Source organism: Dromaius novaehollandiae, chromosome 19, assembly GCF_036370855.1.
Source record: "Dromaius novaehollandiae isolate bDroNov1 chromosome 19, bDroNov1.hap1, whole genome shotgun sequence".
Taxonomy (NCBI): domain Eukaryota; kingdom Metazoa; phylum Chordata; class Aves; order Casuariiformes; family Dromaiidae; genus Dromaius; species Dromaius novaehollandiae.
This window is the reverse complement of record NC_088116.1, coordinates 9,299,509-9,317,619: the sequence shown is the minus strand read 5'-3', so window position 1 is coordinate 9,317,619 and position 18,111 is coordinate 9,299,509. Positions and strand designations below refer to the sequence as shown.

Genomic DNA, 18,111 nt, shown 5'->3' with positions numbered 1-18,111 from the left:
TTTACCTCTACAGAATACCCTAGTGACTTGAATGGTAATCAAGAGTCAGACAAACTGAAATCTGTCACGAAGTGCTATACTCACATAGAAACCTCATCCAACTCTGCTGATATCGACAAGATGACAAATGGAGAAACAACATCCTTTTGGCAGTCAGATGGGAGTGCTCGCTCACACTGGATACGGTGAGCGACTCTGTAATAGACAGCTGCGTTTCAGGATTGTTAGTCCTTAGGTCTTGCAGCCACTGGGGTGTAGCTGAAAAAAACTGTGAATTACTGAGTGACAGATTAATTGATTTGAAAACGTAAGTCATGCCAATCTTTGCATAAAGTTTAAAAGCCTAACCACCAAGAAAAGTATTCAACTGTAAGATAAATGCCTCTTCCATGTTGACACATATCCTTGTTTTGTAGCTCAGCTTTCCAACCTGTATTATAGATGCAGTGATTAGTGTTGGCAGTGCTTTGCCACAATCTGGGAAAAATCACTGTGTCTTTAAACAAAAATGTTTAGTGGCTGTTTGATAATAAATCTGAGATTATACTTCTTTTTATTTTTTTTAAACACATTTTTATTTCTGAGGAATGTCTTCTCAGTTGAAATGCAGCTGGACAATAGAAAATTCTACAGTCTGACTATCAGAGATGACTTTAAGATAACTACAAGTTTTCTTAACTTATATGCTGTGACAGCAGTGGTAAAGCCTGGGAATTGTTGGATAATTTCCAACAGATTTATTTACCCTTGCAAAAGTGGAAACTGGGTGAGGCTTAGCTAAAATTGTAGCGTTTGACTTCTCTTTGCAAAAACTATTTTTTCTTCTTTACTTTGCAGTTTAAAGATGAAACCAGATGTTGTTTTGAGACATCTGTCCATTGCAGTGGCAGCTAATGACCAGAGTTACATGCCACAGCAAGTTACGGTGGCAGTGGGAAGGAATGCCAGCAGTCTCCAGGAGGTCCGAGATGTTCACATTCCAAGCAATATCACTGGCTACGTAACACTGTTGGAAAACGCTAACATTAGTCAGATGTGTGAGTCAATAAACATACTGTTGGTGTATTGTTTTGTTGCTTTTTTTTGAAGGTGAAAGGCTGGGTATGTCATAGAATGGTGTGTTGAAAGTGTTAGTCATTAAAGTAGAAACTTTTGACCTAGTCTTTGGGTCAGAGAAATTATTTTGATTGTGGTTTAATGATTAGCCCATAAATGATTAGCCCATAGAAGAGTCTTTCTCATGGCATCTCTCTGTAACTCAAGTTAAGGGTAGAGTAGTTAGAATGATTGAAGATGCAGTTTCAGCCTCTCAATTTGAAGGTATTGGGCCGTGTTGAGATATCTTTGCTTGCAGAGTGAAACCATATGTTAGATACTATTATCTAGCAAAAAATCTGTTTCTGAGAAACCTTCTTTTTTGTAGAAAACCTCTGAAGAGCAGTCAGATGACTTCCGTGAAGCAGGTTTTATGCTAAGGTTTTCTAAGTAGTGTTATTTTTAAGCCTGGTAGATCTGTGGGTGCTATACTGGAATCAATCACAGCAAAGCTGCTTCTTCCAAAGAAGCTTCACAAATGTCCCTTCAGCTCAGACTGATGTGTTCCTCTAAGATAAACTTTCACAGCTACAGAAGCAGGCAGCAGGCATGTTGTTCTTCATACATAACTAAGAGAATGTTATCTATGCAGAATGGTCAAGAACGTTTGTGAGAATTTTTCTGTAACTTACAAAAATTTGTTTTTATGCTTTACCCTTTTTCCCACCTCTGTCCTCCTCCCTCCCAAGGACACTTCCTTTTTAGGTTTGATTAGTACTGGTAGTGATTTGACGTCCATTTTGAGGGTCTTTTACTTCCTTTTTTCCTAGTTTCTAGCAGTACAGGGCTATACTACAGCGTAATGGATCAGAGTAGGCCATTCAGAAGCTAAATTTTCCAACTCATTAGGTGCATGTTTAAGAAATACATGTGCGTAGTTGTTTAACAGGTTTCGCAGTAATTCTTGTTTTGAATATTTGGGTTCTTCTACATCTGGTCTAACAGAAGAAATGGAAAAAAATCTATTTTGTGTTTTTGACAGATGTACAGATAAATATCAAGCGTTGCCTTAGTGATGGGTGTGATACTAGAATCCATGGACTCAGGGCAGTTGGTTATCAAAGAGTTAAGAAGGTGGGCGTCTCAGTATGCGATGCTTCGGCTATCTGGTACTGGTCTCTGCTGACCTCTCTGGTAACAGCTTCCATGGAAACAAATCCAGCATTTGTTCACACTATCTTAAAAAATACTCAGTAAGTACCAAACTTCCTTGTCTTTTTGACTACTTCCAACCTTTGTCAACTAATCTGCCTCGTGTAATTGGTTTCCACTCCCTCCATTAAGGTGTTTAAACGTCATCTTAACTACCAGATTGTTTAAATTTTGATATTTCTCCTTTATCCTTTTGCACATACCAAAGCAAATATGGTTCTCCTGTCCTTTGTGAGTAACGTAGTAGTTCAGTCATAACTGAATGAACACTGAGAAAAATGAGGGTTTTTTTAGCTATCCTTTGTCTCATAATGTGTTCAAGAAGGCGAAAATTAACTGATTTTCTGTTGTAAACTTTGTTGCTTGTGAATATTGATCACCTTCCACTTTTGAATGGAGTTCAGTTTAGCTTGTTTTCAGCAATTTTTGCTCGTGTAATGCCTTGCCATAAGTTACACGGGGATATAGCAGGGTATGTGCAGTATTTCTGTGCAGATGTTTGTCTTGTGGTGCTCGGCTGCTCTGCTGTATAACATTTCCTTGTCCAACTGCCAAACCCTTCTGCTCGATGACTTGAAGGATTGGAATCCTAATGAAATGGCAACACACCCACGCCAACTTTTATAGAGCTTGGTTAGCATGATGCCACCAGGCTTAAGAGCACCACTGTCATTAGGTTAATGAGTACCACAGGCTAAAGTCCATTAAGCCTATCTGCAATTTGTGTCATCTATGAAACCCCTATAAAGTTTAGATAACTTTATACGTGCTTATGTCTGCCATAGGAAGGTTCATAGTTGCACAGCTTTGCTAAAGGTGAGGGCCTTCCGTTATGCTACAGTTTAGGTATTTGTTAGAAGTATAATGTGAATCTTGGGCTAATATGGTCTAAAAACTTTTAAAAGAGGACATCTTGACTCAAAACATGCATTCAGGAGTTATGAGTTCAGTGCTCAGAATTAAAAAGCCAAAAAACAAACTTCAGAATTAGAATTACTTTGATGTAACTGCCCACCCTCAAGAGCTGCATTGGACAGCTGGGCATTACACAGTTGCAAATTATTTCAGTGATAATCCAGATATGTTATTTTAATCTTAGCCTAGAGGTTATTTTATTTCTTCTTGTGTGCTTCTTAGTACCTACTTTGGTTCCTCTTTATCCCCTATTTATTGCTTACCTAACTGCTGTTTTTTACTAAAATATTACTATATATGAGTTAATCCTTTGAAACAGAAACTTAAAAGATTTTTTAACACTAAATTAAATATTTGGGTATTTCAAGGTTGTGGATAGCTTATTTGTTTTGCATACAGTATAGTTTTATCTATTAGTTTTGGCTAAATTCACAGTGAGTTAAAATTTGCTAATATAGAAAGAAAGAATGTGGAAGGAGGAAGAATAGAATCGAAATATTTAACAGTGTGCATTGTATATATAGATGAAAATTCTGCCCAAAAGGCAAATGATCGTACTGTTAATAACTGAATAACGCTTATGAGCGAGACAGTAGCAGCACATCTTTTTTAAGAATTCGTATTTTCAATGGTTATTACATTACCTTAAGAAATCAAACAAAAATTCTGATCTCAGCTAATAAGCTTCTTATTTTTTGTAATTATTTTGAAAGAATTTAAAGGCACTCTTTCCTTTTTTAATGGAAGGATTAATAGGAAGGATGCTCTTGCTAAATTCTACAACTTTTAAAGGTTGTATTTAGACACATTTAGAAGTTATTTCTAATGCTGTTTGTAGGAGGTTTGTTTCAAAACCCCTTGATTTACTTGTGTGTCATTAAATGTGAGATTGTGAGATTATGAGATTCAAGGTTACCTAGCAATTGTTGAACTTTCTCCAGCTAGAATGCGATATTGTCTCTTCCTTTTGAAAATATTATCTGTGTAAATAGCTTCTGAATGCAGAAAGAACCTATAGACACCTAAACATTAAAGCATAAAGATTCACACTTCTCGTTCATTTTAGAAGACTTTTTCTTTGATTCTGTCTGGCCTTCTGATGTTATGCTCCATCTTTTTTACTAGGAAAGCACTGCAACACATGCCACCTCTGTCCCTAACGCCAGGCTCTACAGATTTTTCGAGTTTCTTATCTCCAAATGTTTTGGAAGAAGTAGATAGCTTCCTTATAAGAATAACAAGGTGAGATTGTGTTGATGTATTTTGACACAGTGGAAAATGATTGAGAAGAATTTTTATGGCAAAAGTATTTTCCTTATTTGTATTTACTTGCTCTTTTTTAGCAGCTTGGAAAAAAATCAGAAACATTGAGCACTGGCACCTTAGATTTTTAATTCAAGTATTAGTTGTGTTTATTTAAAAGCAACATGCCTACCCCCTTCTCTCTGATCTGAAATGCTGTGTAGTAGTGTAATTTAACACTAAGATGTTGTGCAGTGGCTTAAATGGGACAGGGGAAGTTTGGTGAAGAAGAAGAAATTTCGACTACAGATAATTTCAAAGGTCAAAGGCTGGTTTTGTTTACATGATGCTATACTGTGACAGAGCACTTCAGGCTGTAGACAGTAGGCCAAGCTGGGACTGCTGATACTAGGAAAAAAGGAAACTGAGTTGGGATAGCTGTTGTCAAAAAGTAGTCTAGTTAGCGTGACTGCTATCACAGCCTGACACAGGCTTAGCTGCTAGTACTTCGGGGCATGTGGGTTTTGCAGCTGTGACTGCCGTTTGAAGAAACCTTATTTTCACAGAGACTGCTGCAAAACACGCCACCTGTGCAGGGAGCTTAGGCTGTGCTCACTGGTCCCCATCTCATCTGGGAAAAAGCAGAGCATCCAGACAGCCAGACTGAGTTCATAGCTTTCCTTCTGGGGACTGGGTCTGCCTGGAACAGGACACTTTATTGCTCTGCAGAATTGTCTCTGAAATGAGATATCGAGTATTTATTCTAGCAACCACAGCAAGCCACATAGCTACTAGGTTTTATAATTTGGTAGCTTAAAGAGTTCTCCAGATAGGTTACCGCATGAGAAAGAGGTATCACATATTAAAGTTGTACTTAATGTACTTGATTTCTATAACTTGGGTTTCTTTTCTGAATTTTCTTTCATATCTGTTTTTTATTCTTTTCTTTTTTTTGTTTCTCCCCAGTTGTTGTACCACTCCAGATGTTGAACTTACACTCTTGGCCTTTGCCTTAGCCAGAGGGAGCGTTGCTAAAGTGATCAGTTCCCTTTGTACGATCACCGATCATCTGGACACTCCATACAAGGCTTCATCACTTATCACCTCTATGGCCACAGTTAGACAGAACCTGCTGTATAAATATGGTAAATGAATAATTGTCGGATCCTTTACTCAGTGTACTTAATACAATATACAGCTTTCTAAGTTGTTTTACTTGTTCTGCTGAGGTTTAAAATTATACAAGACTTATAATTAATGACTGTCACAAAGAAGATATGCCTTGTGAAGCTTAACTGCCCTAGAAATCGGTAGTAGATAAGCTTTCTGTGATCCAAGAATCAAACGAGGTGGTGTCATCTTGAGGGAAAAAGCGTGAACTTCGTAGACAGTGGCCCTTAAATCAAGACCGTGATAGTGTTTGTATTGTATTGAATTATCTGGTGTCATTTGCATTTTTTTTCCAACAGTACACTTTTCTTTCTTCCTGTTTAGCTTTAGTAAGTAATCTCTCTCGCACACATTTCCATGTGCAGTTGTTTTAAGTGTAAAAACAATGTCATTAGCACCTATGTACAGTTCTCTTATTTTCACTTTTGTAAATTAATCCGTGATAAGTTGAGAGTCGTTTATTATGGCATAAGGCAGTATGATTTTGCTGTAAGTGTTGATTGTGCTTGTTTCGTAAATCTGTATTTTCTGGGGTGTCGGCTCCTGAGATTATCATTTTTCTCGCTGAAGAATTTTTCCCTTTGTTTGCCTTGTAGTATGTTTTGTCAGGACTTGTTGGCTTGTGCCAAATATTACATTAAATTTCTTTGTAATTATAATATTAGTATTTCCTTTCAAAAGCTTTGAAATTAGCTCATTTTTCTCCAAGTAACTGTTACTTTTTGCAACAAGAGTGGTATTTCATGTACTGTGAATTCCAAAGTGTGCAGGTAGTTGAAGGAACATTAGCTGTCATTAGTTTGTGTCCTTCTGTCCCTATCTAAAACTTTAGCTATGATGTTAGACTAGCATATCTCTTACAGTCCAGCTCCTCCTCCTTTTTTTCTGACAATGGTAAAAAGCTCATTGTTTTGTGATTCTTTTGGTTCAATTGTTTTCTGTGTGAAGAACCTAAAACTGGAAGACAGGTTTCATGTTTTATGAAGCTGACAAACCCGTTGATGTGCTTATTTAGGAAAACCATTGCGACTAACCTTGCAAGCTTGCGATGTAAAGGGAAAAGAAGATAAATCAGGACCTGAAAACCTGCTTGTGGAGCCATGGACAGGGGATGGTAAGAGCAAAGACTTAAATTTTCGAATGTTCAACCAGACACAAAGGAGCAGTTTGGATTTTCCATGTTAACAGGTCTGTGGTGCAGTTGTTTATATATTTGGCACTGCTTGATAGTTTTAAAATATGGAAGGTTTATATATAACTGCATGTAAATTCTAGTTTCCAGCAAGGTGAATCTCAAGCGCTGATGCATTTTCAAAAACAGGTTGGGGTTTGGGGGGAGGAATTATTAACCCTCTATGTGGATGTGAGCAGTAAGCTGTCACAAAGAAAATTATGCTAGAGCACGTTTTGTGGGGAGAAGTCATAAATCACTCACAGCTTGTTTCCCAAATATGGAGACCTATGGTAGAAATCACTGAACTTTTCAGTCACTATATATAACTATTAATTCTTTAAAGCTTATCTGTGTTAATAAAATATATTCTAAAATATGCACTGGATGCAACTGAAGGAAGATGGTTTGTGTTTCTCAGCCTCCTTTTTAACTGAAGTGCCTCCTAATCTTTCTGGAAAAACCTGTGTACTATTTTGTGCCTTACTACTTTTAAATGAAAAGTATTGTGACAGAAAATTAGGCACATTCTGAATGCTTATTTTACCTGTTTGCTTGCTTGCTTATGCATATGGTTTCCATTTTTCTTTAATTGTTTTGTGGATTGCCTTCTGATGTGGATCACAGTTTGAGGAAGAGTGAGTTATCCGTGGATAGAGCCACAGGCCAAAATAATATTTGGGAGTTATTACTAAACTTGAGTGGGGAAACACTCTGCAATATCTGCAGCGATTTCAAGTCCCAAAAGAGACACTGGAGAGGTGTCTGTATGCTTTGTGGGAGAATACACTAGGATGATACCATCTTTCTATGTGTCTTTTACCCTTTTATTTGGAAACATTTTCAAATCAGCTATGGCATTTCACTAGTACAGTTTTAGACTTAGATCCCCACCATCTTCCCACAATGTTAGAATTCTTTCAAGCTTTTTGCACTAACAATCCTTCCGATTTCATTCTGTTCCCATTGCCTCTTTAGGTTTTCTTACCGAAACTGGAAAGACCAGAGCAAGCATCATTCTTTCTACTGGAACTGAATCTTCATTTCAGGTGACACAAATTAGAATAAAGGTATGTAGTTTCCTTATGCTTTTCAAGTAGAAGGCGCTTTTTTACCCCCCCAACAGTAGTGTTGAATTGAAAAGATCTCTTGTATGAATTGAAATTTTAATTTGTTGATGAAATAGTATTATGTTTGGGTTGTGATTTTGTGTAAATCAGAGGAAACTTAATGAAATGGAGATCTGAGATTGTTTCAAGGTGCCATGAGCATGCAGTAGAAAGAGAGCCATTTATTTTATGTTGCTTTTGTGTGTATCTTGCAATATACTCAAGCCAGTGAATATTAGGTGTATGGTTTCTAATCCCAGGTGTGTGGTTTCTCTCTAAAAAGTATCTTATATTTACAATAAATTTGCAGCTCTCAGAATGGTAGGTTTCAAGATGCAGCATGAGAGTTCAAATTAAATGTAGGGGTTTTTTTAATTCTTTTCAGATGCATCAGTGTTATTTGAACACCTGGAACAATTTTATCTTGTTTAAAAGCAAGGTCTTGTGAGCAGTTCTCATGGTCAGGAGACAACTGCAATGAGATATCAGCAGCTGAATTTATTTACTTACTCATTATTTAAGACAGAGCAGTAGTTTAATTCCTGGAACGTGAATGTATATTTCAGTGTCCAAGAGAATTAAATGTGAATGGACTTCCGGCAAGTAAAACCTAACTGGAGCTGGAGAGTCAACAACTAAGCTGTTTTAACATTGCAAAGTAGTAACACCAGGATACATAATTCTGTTTTTTGTTTGTTTGTTTGTTTTTTAAAAAAAAGCATGTATGTATATAAAATTAGAATGAGAAATAGCATGTGGAACTACAGCTATTGTTAGGGTACTAGCAGGGTGATAACTGTAGTGAACGTTAACTGTACATGTGATCCTTTTTCTGTGGGTTACAAAAGCTTTCATAACACTTGCCTAAACTGTGTTCTGGTTTTCTTCTTTAGGTAAAAATCATAGTGTGATTCCAGGGATCAGTTTTCTCAGTACTTCATTGCTTTCTGTAACTCTTTTCTGTGAAAGCAACAGCTTCTTTTATTGTCAGCTTTTGTATACATTGCTCTGGATTTGCTCTTTTAGGTTCGAAGAGGTGCCATTGGGGCCCAGTGTGGGCTGATTTTTGCCTATAATAGCTCTTCGGAAAAATTCCATGCGGAGGAACATTTCAGAAGATTTGAAAGCTATGATAAATGGAAGTTACAGGAATTGAAGCAATTTTTAAAAAACAGGTATAGGTGGACTTTTTGTCCTGAATACATTGAAAGGAAATGTTATGCCAAACCTTTTTGCAATGCTATTTGAACTACTGAGATTTGCTCCAGATGACTTAAAAACTAATGCATCATTTAATGGCTACTTGTCTGACTTTGTTGAATCTTAATTTGATGTTTGTGATGGGAAAAGCCTATAGCTACTCTTTTCAACTTCTCAATTTAAAGACCTGTTGAAAAAAGAATATAACAAAAGAAACTCTGTACTTCAGGTGCAGATCTATGATAACAGATAGCAGTAACCATTTATAATTAGCCTTTATTAAATTACTCTGGGAATGAGGGGAGGTCAGGGTCCATGGCTAAAAAAAGACTTCCTTAAAATAAATGAAATGAATTAAAAATACTCTTAGCTTGTATATTCAAGAGTTTGTGTATGTGAAAGTTTCTGTTTCATCTCTCTAACCTTTACAGCCATAACATGCTAAAAATACTTTAGTGGCGTAACAGCAGCTTGGCAGTTTCTTTAAACATTTCCTTTTAAAACTTTGTTAAATTCTTCTATACACAGAAGCAGTTGTTCATGTGATGAATTGAGAGATGATGATCCTATTGGCTGGTTTGAGGTGGAAGAAGAATGGGATGAGGTCGATGTCAAGATGCGACAATGCAGAGTTTCCCAAGTAAGAAACCAGGAGAATTCATTCTCCTCGTCACAATGAGCAAAAGGTCATCTCTGTGCTTTATTGTAATGCCAATTGAAATAAACCTAATTTTTATTTATGCATGGATAACTCTTGTGGATAGAGGTAAAACTCAATGGACTCTTAGTTAAAAGGATAATTTGACTTTTATCCTCTGAGTTTCATTCTTTTTCTGTGTGTATACAAATATTTAATTTCAGTTACAAGTGCTTCAGGATCAAAATTAATGCAAAATGATGTGCTAATGTGTGCATTAGTGGTTTTATGGTGAAGAAATATTTCTAAAAAGGATGATGTGATTGTTAGGGTATTTTAATATCTAGAACAATTAACAGCTGCATTGTTACAGCATTTACTCTTTTAGGGCCAAATTCTGCAACTTTTATTTTAAGTGACAAACAGTTACTCAGTAGTTCAATGAGTTAGACTGAATTCCCTGAGGAGTGTCAGACTTCTCCATTTCAAGAATGACAGAATGTAGATTTTGATTTGTAGGGAATTTTGTTTTTCATATCCGCCGTTTATTTTGTTTCTAGAATCAGCCGTTGCATAGATTCCCAAACCTTTTTTGTACTGTGGAAATCAGAAGTTGCGCCACAGTTATAAATCAACTGGCATTTTTTTCTAAAACTTTCACCACTTGCTAAGATATTCTTCTGCTGTCCATTAACGCTTAGTCCCTTAGACTTCTGAGCATACAGAATTAGTAAGTGCACTTGGATAGTGGAACTTGCTGTTCCCATCAGCTTTAAGTTTTGTATCTTACCATGGACAGATTGCATAGAAGTATTTTGTAAATATTTTTTGCTGATATTCTGCTTGCTTTTAAATGTAGCTGGTATTTTTTTACCTGCAAAAATGCTGTAGCTATAGAGACAAGAAATAGAGCATACAGACTGAATGAAACTGATAATGAATTAACTAACTTTGCAGATGTATGTAGAGGTCACAGAACCATCAGCATAACATTTTGGGAGAGGGGGAGAGTGTAAGTGAGGACACAGGCAATAAGCCTTGCTCACCCCCACCTGCTCCGCACATCTGTGCACTCACATCTTATGAAAGCCTAGTTTATACTGACTTTTAAAACCACCTCTTGTGCTGTGTTTGTATCCTTCCAGTACTTAATGATAAAATTCTTGTGCACGAGGCAAGACACAGCAGAACGGCTGGGAGTTCAAGGCCTGAATGTTCTTGGGTACCTTCGGCCTATGCAAGAGGAGCCCAATAGGAGCATGAACTGCTTGCAGTGCAGGAAGATGGATGATGATACAGTTTGTGGCACAACTCTTCTCCTGAAGACGCTTCATTTCATCCAGCAGCTTGCACAGGACCTGGTATTTTTACTTCTTAGCTTTTTTTCAGCATGTATTTGCTGTGCTACAAAGCAATAGGGTTATACTAATAATAAATTAATAGCCTTGTGAATAGATAAACCGAAGTGTTACTGAATAGATAAACCGAAGTGTTACTAGAAAGTAATAGTAATAATTAATAGTACCATGCTGTGAGGGAAAAAAATATGTCTGAAAGATGGGATTCTATGTATTTTTGCTAAAGTTAACTAGGAATATGTTCACTTATGTCCTGAAGAGAGTTAAGGACCATCTCTCAGCATTAGGTTACAGTGGTGGGTGAACTCAATGCAACAGAAGGATGCTCTACTGTCCATTAAGTAGCGTAGCTATTTCTGAAGCAAACATGGTAAATAGAGAGGTAGCTAGGAAAGCTGCACAGATTAAAACATGTTCTCTGTTCTTTGAAATAATTATGTCAGTATCCAAGGTGAGACATGCAGTGAAGTGGTGTGGCTGGTATGTGCTGATGTATGTTGAGCACTTCTTCTGAGGACACGTTCGCATTTTAGATGAAATCATGTTTTGTCCATATAGCTGATGCTTCAGTGTCTTTCAGCTTTAGATTCTGAACCCTGTGCATCTCATTTTGTCTGTTGCATCTGCACAATAAGTTTTGCACCTATTATTTACTTTCACCCACATTATGCAAAGAGGTAGAGGTTGCAAAGTCTCTTTTTGGGGAGAGGGGGAGGAAACAAGGCATCTGGAAAGAGGACAGTGCTTTGTGAAGGGGAAGGTTTCAGCAGGAACATAACATTTAGACACCAGAAAATCTAAGCAGGTGAAAGAACTTATGTTAGCTGCAAATTTATAGGAAAATAGTCTGCCTTAAGCCCAGTGCTCAGGGATCTACTCTTTATAAATATGTTGTGTATAGAGTTATTTTTTCAGTCCTGTGTTTTCTTTGCCTCTTTAAGGTTCAACAGAAGGAGAGTGGATTAAAATACAAGTCATTTTTAGATTTCACAGGCCTTGATATGCAGCTGTTCTGGAATTTTTACAATAAACTTCACCAAAAGTAAGTCACATCTTTGCTGTGTGGTAAAGCACAAATCTGTGTGTATATGTAGAAATAAAGTATGCTTGGTTTGGTTGCAGCAGTTTCTTCTTCCTAAACTGCATCATTTACATAAATAACATTTTCATACTTCTGCCATATGGGTTTTTAAGCGTAATGTTATGTAGAAGCTTGAGTTGCAGATTTATTTAGCTGGTAGTTATGCTTTTTTGGCTGCATGTTCTCTACTTTGAATGTCTTTTATTCATCTGAGATAGTGACTCTATCATAGCACTACTTGATAGAAAAGAGCTTCTTCTTTTCTAGTTTTTACTTCTGCTTTATGTTTTCTTATAGCTCGAGGGAAGAATGCATCTTTGCTCAAACAGTGCTATTGCAGCTTCTCCAGAGCTGCTTCTCTGTACTTACTGGAGACAGTAAAACTGGTAAGCCTCAAGAAACTTCTCAAAGCAAGACACTTGGTCATACAGAAGCTGCAGAAGAGCTTTACAGACATTTGTGTGAAGGTAATTTTTATTCAATGTATTAACTGCTTCCTCTGTTCTGGCTTACAAGTGTTTTACAATAGTTAGAATTTGGGAAAATATTTTTATTCCTAATGACCAAAACAGCTACTATTCTTTTGTTGCTTCTTCAGGTTAATGTGTATTAAATAGTCAGTCTATCACAGTGAAACCTTCCTTGACCCTCTGAAATGGTTTTATAGACTTTTCTTACAATATGTGGCCTAGAAGTGGCTGCAATAAAAAACTTCTTTTGAACCTGTTACCAGCCTGAAGCAGCAGGGAATGTGATGCTTTAACTGTAGTGTTACTGAGATTCACTTATTTTAGGTATTTGATATAAATATAAATAAATATCTTACAAGGTGCCTGTAAGGTTTTACAGAAGCACAGGGAAAATATTGGAGCCACTGAAGAGAACAGGAATCACACCTTAGACTTCATTGGAAGTAGGATTTCACCCTCTTTATTCAAGTACAGTTTTTATGTTATTAGCTAAGTCTTCTGAAAAGCAAGCTAGAGATAAGCAAGTTTATACAGAATCTGTTACATTTTGAAAGCTTTATCAGCTTTGATTAGTTGACAGGTCTTAATGTTCCTGGAATTAATTTACTCATTTGAACAAATATATCCCCAGGAAGATCTTTTATGCCAGAAGTGAAAATGATTCCCCTCATTTTCTATGCGTATAACTGGGTTGCAAAGATGTGTGTAAAATAACACATTTAATTCAACTGTGCCACTAATAAATTAGTTGGAGTATTGGAGTATTAATTTGAACTTGTCATTTGTTTCCTTTTTCTATGAGCAGTAGTGGACATGGGGGACAGTAACTTCATGCCAATGAAAATGCTAAAAGAGGAAGTTAAGAACACGTTACTCAGTGGAGCAGCGATTTTTTTCCCAGATAGACAGACCAGGCGTCACCAGCTCTTCACCATGATGGTAAACGATGAAATGAGAAAATGATTGTTTGGTACCCACTTTCATGAGTTCAGTTACATTTCTTTATTCAGAGAAGGGGCCAAATCTGAGTTCTCATTGTCAACTATTGTATACTTAGTCCCATTAAAATAAAAACCTTTTTGTCCTTTTTTTTTTTTCCCCTTTGCCTCTTAGTACCTCCCCCTCCCTCCCTCCATGTTATCCAAAGAAAAAGGAGCTATCCTTGCCTTTATCTTACCAAAAATGAATAGTTTGAAATCAGTCAGTCTCTGAAAATGTCTTCAGTACAAGATATTTATGTACTGTGCAAAAATATTTAGGAGATTCCCTATCATTTCTGCTTTTAATGATTCTAGACCAACTGTGCCTTGCTTACACTTTTATCTTGTACTTATGTTTGTATGTAATTACCTATTAGGAGGCTGAATCACATGGAAGGAGTGATTTTTTTTTTTTTTTTAATAGTTAGTCTCGTGTCTTGAAGTCTGTGAAGACATTCTAAAAATTAAATTCTGCTTTTTTTCTCTCTCCTAATCCTATAGAAATATTGAAAATTAAGTAGTTCCACATTTCATTTTAACTGCCTTTATATGTGGATCTCTTTGTGGTCTTACCAAACACTTTTCTTTCATCAATATATTGATCTCAAACAAAAAATACAAAATCTGAGCTGTTGCATCACTATTGAATTGCTTACTATTGTACCACTAATAAATTGCTTAATTGAAAAATGCCATTAAAATTCCTCTTTTTGGCAAGTTGTAGAATACTGAACATTTAGTCATTGCTGCAGGACTGGTTGCTCAGTTTTAGTGGAGTTGAACTTCTGCATTCAAGGACTTTTAAGAAACGTCTTTACTGTTCTAATGAAAATGTTTACTTAAAATCATTTCTTGATTGTGGAAATGCTGGTCTTTTTGTAATCAACAAAACTTTTGTTATTCTTTCTTCTCCCTGCCCTCATTAGTCTTTTTACACAGAATTTATAATTCTTTCTCAAAGAGGAGGGAAACAGAACATATCATAAAAATAAATCTTTTTCCTTTTCTAGAAAAACATCACAGAGCAAAAACATAAGCAATCTGTACATATTGCCTTCAGATCATTGTGTACCCACTTCAGGTAAGGGGTCTTGATACCAAAAATAATTATGTCGAATTAGTCTTCGTACTATTACCCTCTGCTGCTGTTCCATGCGGGCACTAATGATACCAAGGTCAAATTGGAAAAAATACCAAAAATAATTGTCTAATATCCCACATTTGTTAATAAATTCATATTTAATTCTTTTTATAATTGTAATTCTTCTGGAAAATAATTCTACAAAATAGTCAACTGACTTTGCTTTAGCTAGAAGAATACTACTACTAAAGTTATCTATCAACTGAAAGGCTATGTAAAATATTACCAAGGATAACAGTTGTTCTGGAAGTCACAGCATACTTTTGTTAGGCTGTCTTTAATTTTTTTAAGTAACTGTTTGTTCGTGGTGGTGGTTGGCATTGGTTTTATCTGTTTAGATTCACTGGAACCCAAACACCTTTGACTTTAATGGTAATGATACAGTAGGACCTCTACAGGTTTGTCATCAGGATAACTAAATTTGTATTTTGGACTTTGCTGGTTGCTAAGGAGATCTTTGTTTTGTAGCGATCAAGATCCAAGTGGACTCTTACTATTACCAGAGAAAGGAGTTTCTGCAGATTTTGACATAAGTGAAGTGCTGTCAGTCATGGACACCCTTCTGCTAGTGGCAGCAAGAGAGGTAGCTGTCTGCGTGCTGTTCCTCTTCCCACTTCTCTGCTGTCATTTTTTTTGTGTGTATTCGAACACAAACTGCATGCCTAAGATATATGCTAAAGAAACCAGTGTTCCTGTCCTTGGTAAAGCTATTCCTGTCTGTGGTATTAGGTTTCCCTACCAATATAAATATTTTTCTTTAAGTATTCCTATTTCATAATGGTAGGGTAAGTAATGTATGAGATGGGAAGTTTTTTCCATAGTGTTAAAGAGAATCCATGGCAACCTATCAACTCTAGGAAAACAGAAGCAGTCATCCCATATTGGGAGGTTAGAATTGGTCATACCACAAAGGGAGGTGTAAATGGAGGAGGAGGGTCATTTATCATAAGTAGAAAAAATGTGCTGAGAACACTGGTGACTCAAATGTAGCATAGCTTACTTAAAATTGGGATTTTTAAAAACATATTATTTCATGATGTTATATGCTACAGTTGCATTTAATTTTGGAGGAGGGTGTTAATGACTGTCAGACTTTACTTACTGCTTCATGCGTGTCAATCCGCAGCAGAAGAGATTATCCTTTTGCTGTATTCTTTTATTTTTCAGTGTGAAATGATGATGCTGGATGTTGCACAGCGAGAGAGTGGCACAGTCTTGTCTTCCTTATTCTGGTCTGTTCAGGGTAGCCTCCTTTCATGGTGCTACCTGCAACTTAAGAGTAGTGATAATTCAGCCAAGGATCTTGCTATAGAAATACTTAAAAACTGTAAGTGCTGAGACTGAATACAAAATTAAATGTGGTATAATACAGGACTTTAAAATATGATTTTGCAAAAAGTATAATAAGGGTTTACCAGCAGATGTGTGAGGCACACCTGTAACTGTCCTAACATTTCTAATCTCTCTCAGAAGGAGTTTATAGGCATATGAAGCCACTTAAAATATCAGTATGGCTGAAATTCTGTGTTTGGGCAATCTTTGAAAAACATTTCAGTAATTTATGAGGCTCAAATACTGAACAAAATACAGTTACAGACTTTCATCTGAGCATCTTGTTTTCTTTAAGTGTCCATTATTTTGATTCCCTTCTGTGTGGGTGGTTTATATTTTCGCAGATGTCTGTGATAGCAAGAAGAAAGGAATGTACCTAAGCTAGACACTTCTAAGATGTGTTTCACTAAAGCAACATTTTTCTTAAACAATAGCTCAGTATTAATGATTGGGCCAAATATTAATGGAGATGTGATGTCTGGAAATTTATGTAAAATTACTTCATATTTGTTTTGTGCTACTGTATTGCATTTAGAAATAGTCTAAGCCTATAGCTAAGAACTGCTAGCCTTGCTTGTTATGTAAGCTGCATTTCTTAGTTATGGAGGAAGGCAACTGGTTATACTGCACTGGCATTGTTGAAATGGTCTTAGAGTCTTTGGTTAAATTACTGATGATTCTGTTGGGTTTTTTGTTTGATTGTTTTTTTCTAAATTTTGTTAATGGGAGTGTCTTGCTTCTGACAATAGAAGTATCACAGAAAACTTCTCTGAACTATTTTCAGTCTTGAATATCACTTGCTTGGGGCAGCAGAGGTCTTTCCTGTTGTGCACATCACCATGCACTTAATAGTGTTTGATAAAGCAGGTTATGGTAGTAAATCCTTAAGGTGGCTATTAAGGGTTTTTTTTCTCTTTAGATGTGGGCCAGTTCCTGTCAAATATCAGAACGATTTTGCAGTCACTTTTATCTCAATATAGTGGCAAAACAATAATAGAAAAAATAAGTAACTCTGTCTTTGCTATGGCAACTCGTCAGCTGGTAAGTGAACATTGGGATTTTGTGCTATTTCCCAGTACCATCATTACATTTACATGTGTTTTAATGAAAACTGCGTGTGTTTCCTCCTAGGTGATCTTCTTGTTGGATTTTTGCACTTTAGACATTCCATACTGTACCCTGTTGCAGGGATTCAGCACTTTGATAGAACCACTGAAAAACCTTTGTAGTGAACCTCATAAGGTAACTAAAGATACAGGCAGACAGTTCCAACCTGAGGTTTCCTGCGAACTTCTGAATTCTGTCTTTCACTCTCTGATCGTTCTTGTGTGAGCATCTTCTCCTTTGGAATTTTGTTAATACTGAGCATTTTGCTTGATTGGAACTCTTGCCAATTCTTTCAAGCAGTCTAAAAATGAATTCTTATATGCGTATTAAAAAGTATGTGTGCATTAATGCTATTAACTGCATTGCAAAATTATGCAGTGCTTTATGAAACATAATAAAGCACTGTTAAGTACAGTGAAACAAAAGGAAAATTGCAAGAAAGAGACAGGAAACTCAGGTGATTCAGTTGTTGAGCATTTGAAAGGAGTTGGAAAACTACTCTGAGTATGGGATATGTAATGAAACATTGAGTGAAGAACTGGAAATATTTGTTCTGATACAGAAAGAGATGAGTGAGGTGACTAGAAAATGCAACTGGAATGAGATGCCCAGAAGGCAGGTAGGAGGAGGGATTCAGAGAATGAAGGAGGAAAATAAATTTAAAATAGCTTGTGCTCAACATGTTTTGTTTCGTTTCTTGTGATGATGCAAATAGAGGGACAGTGTATGCCTTATCTCATTTCAGATGTCTGCAATGTAGTTGTTTAAATCTGCACTAGTCATCCAGACCCCCTTTTGCAATCATCGGAGAGTTGTAGCCACTTCTGGGGTGAGACTGTCTCCTCCCCAGTAGACTAGGCAAATTGTGCGTTAGAAGTGCTGCTTTCTTTCCTGACTGTCAAGGGTGTCTTTATGCCTAGCTTAGGTGCAAACCAAAGCTGTAACCTCTTA

The 18,111-nt window shown here is 36.5% G+C and overlaps 1 protein-coding gene across 2 annotated transcripts in view; it reads left to right on the top strand.

The window, feature by feature from the left end:
- ZZEF1 (zinc finger ZZ-type and EF-hand domain containing 1) overlaps nt 1-18,111 on the top strand; it is a 60,587-nt gene that overhangs the window by 6,834 nt on the left and 35,642 nt on the right. For both annotated transcript variants that reach the window (XM_064523423.1, XM_064523422.1), the window contains exons 4-21: nt 14-185; nt 838-1,037; nt 2,078-2,288; nt 4,288-4,404; nt 5,371-5,549; nt 6,590-6,688; nt 7,724-7,815; nt 8,881-9,029; nt 9,583-9,694; nt 10,837-11,052; nt 11,991-12,091; nt 12,428-12,597; nt 13,406-13,539; nt 14,591-14,661; nt 15,190-15,304; nt 15,889-16,048; nt 16,973-17,094; nt 17,185-17,295. In XM_064523423.1, coding sequence (XP_064379493.1) covers nt 14-185; nt 838-1,037; nt 2,078-2,288; nt 4,288-4,404; nt 5,371-5,549; nt 6,590-6,688; nt 7,724-7,815; nt 8,881-9,029; nt 9,583-9,694; nt 10,837-11,052; nt 11,991-12,091; nt 12,428-12,597; nt 13,406-13,539; nt 14,591-14,661; nt 15,190-15,304; nt 15,889-16,048; nt 16,973-17,094; nt 17,185-17,295 — 2,531 coding nt within the window. The remainder of the gene's footprint in view (nt 1-13; nt 186-837; nt 1,038-2,077; nt 2,289-4,287; nt 4,405-5,370; nt 5,550-6,589; nt 6,689-7,723; nt 7,816-8,880; nt 9,030-9,582; nt 9,695-10,836; nt 11,053-11,990; nt 12,092-12,427; nt 12,598-13,405; nt 13,540-14,590; nt 14,662-15,189; nt 15,305-15,888; nt 16,049-16,972; nt 17,095-17,184; nt 17,296-18,111) is intronic.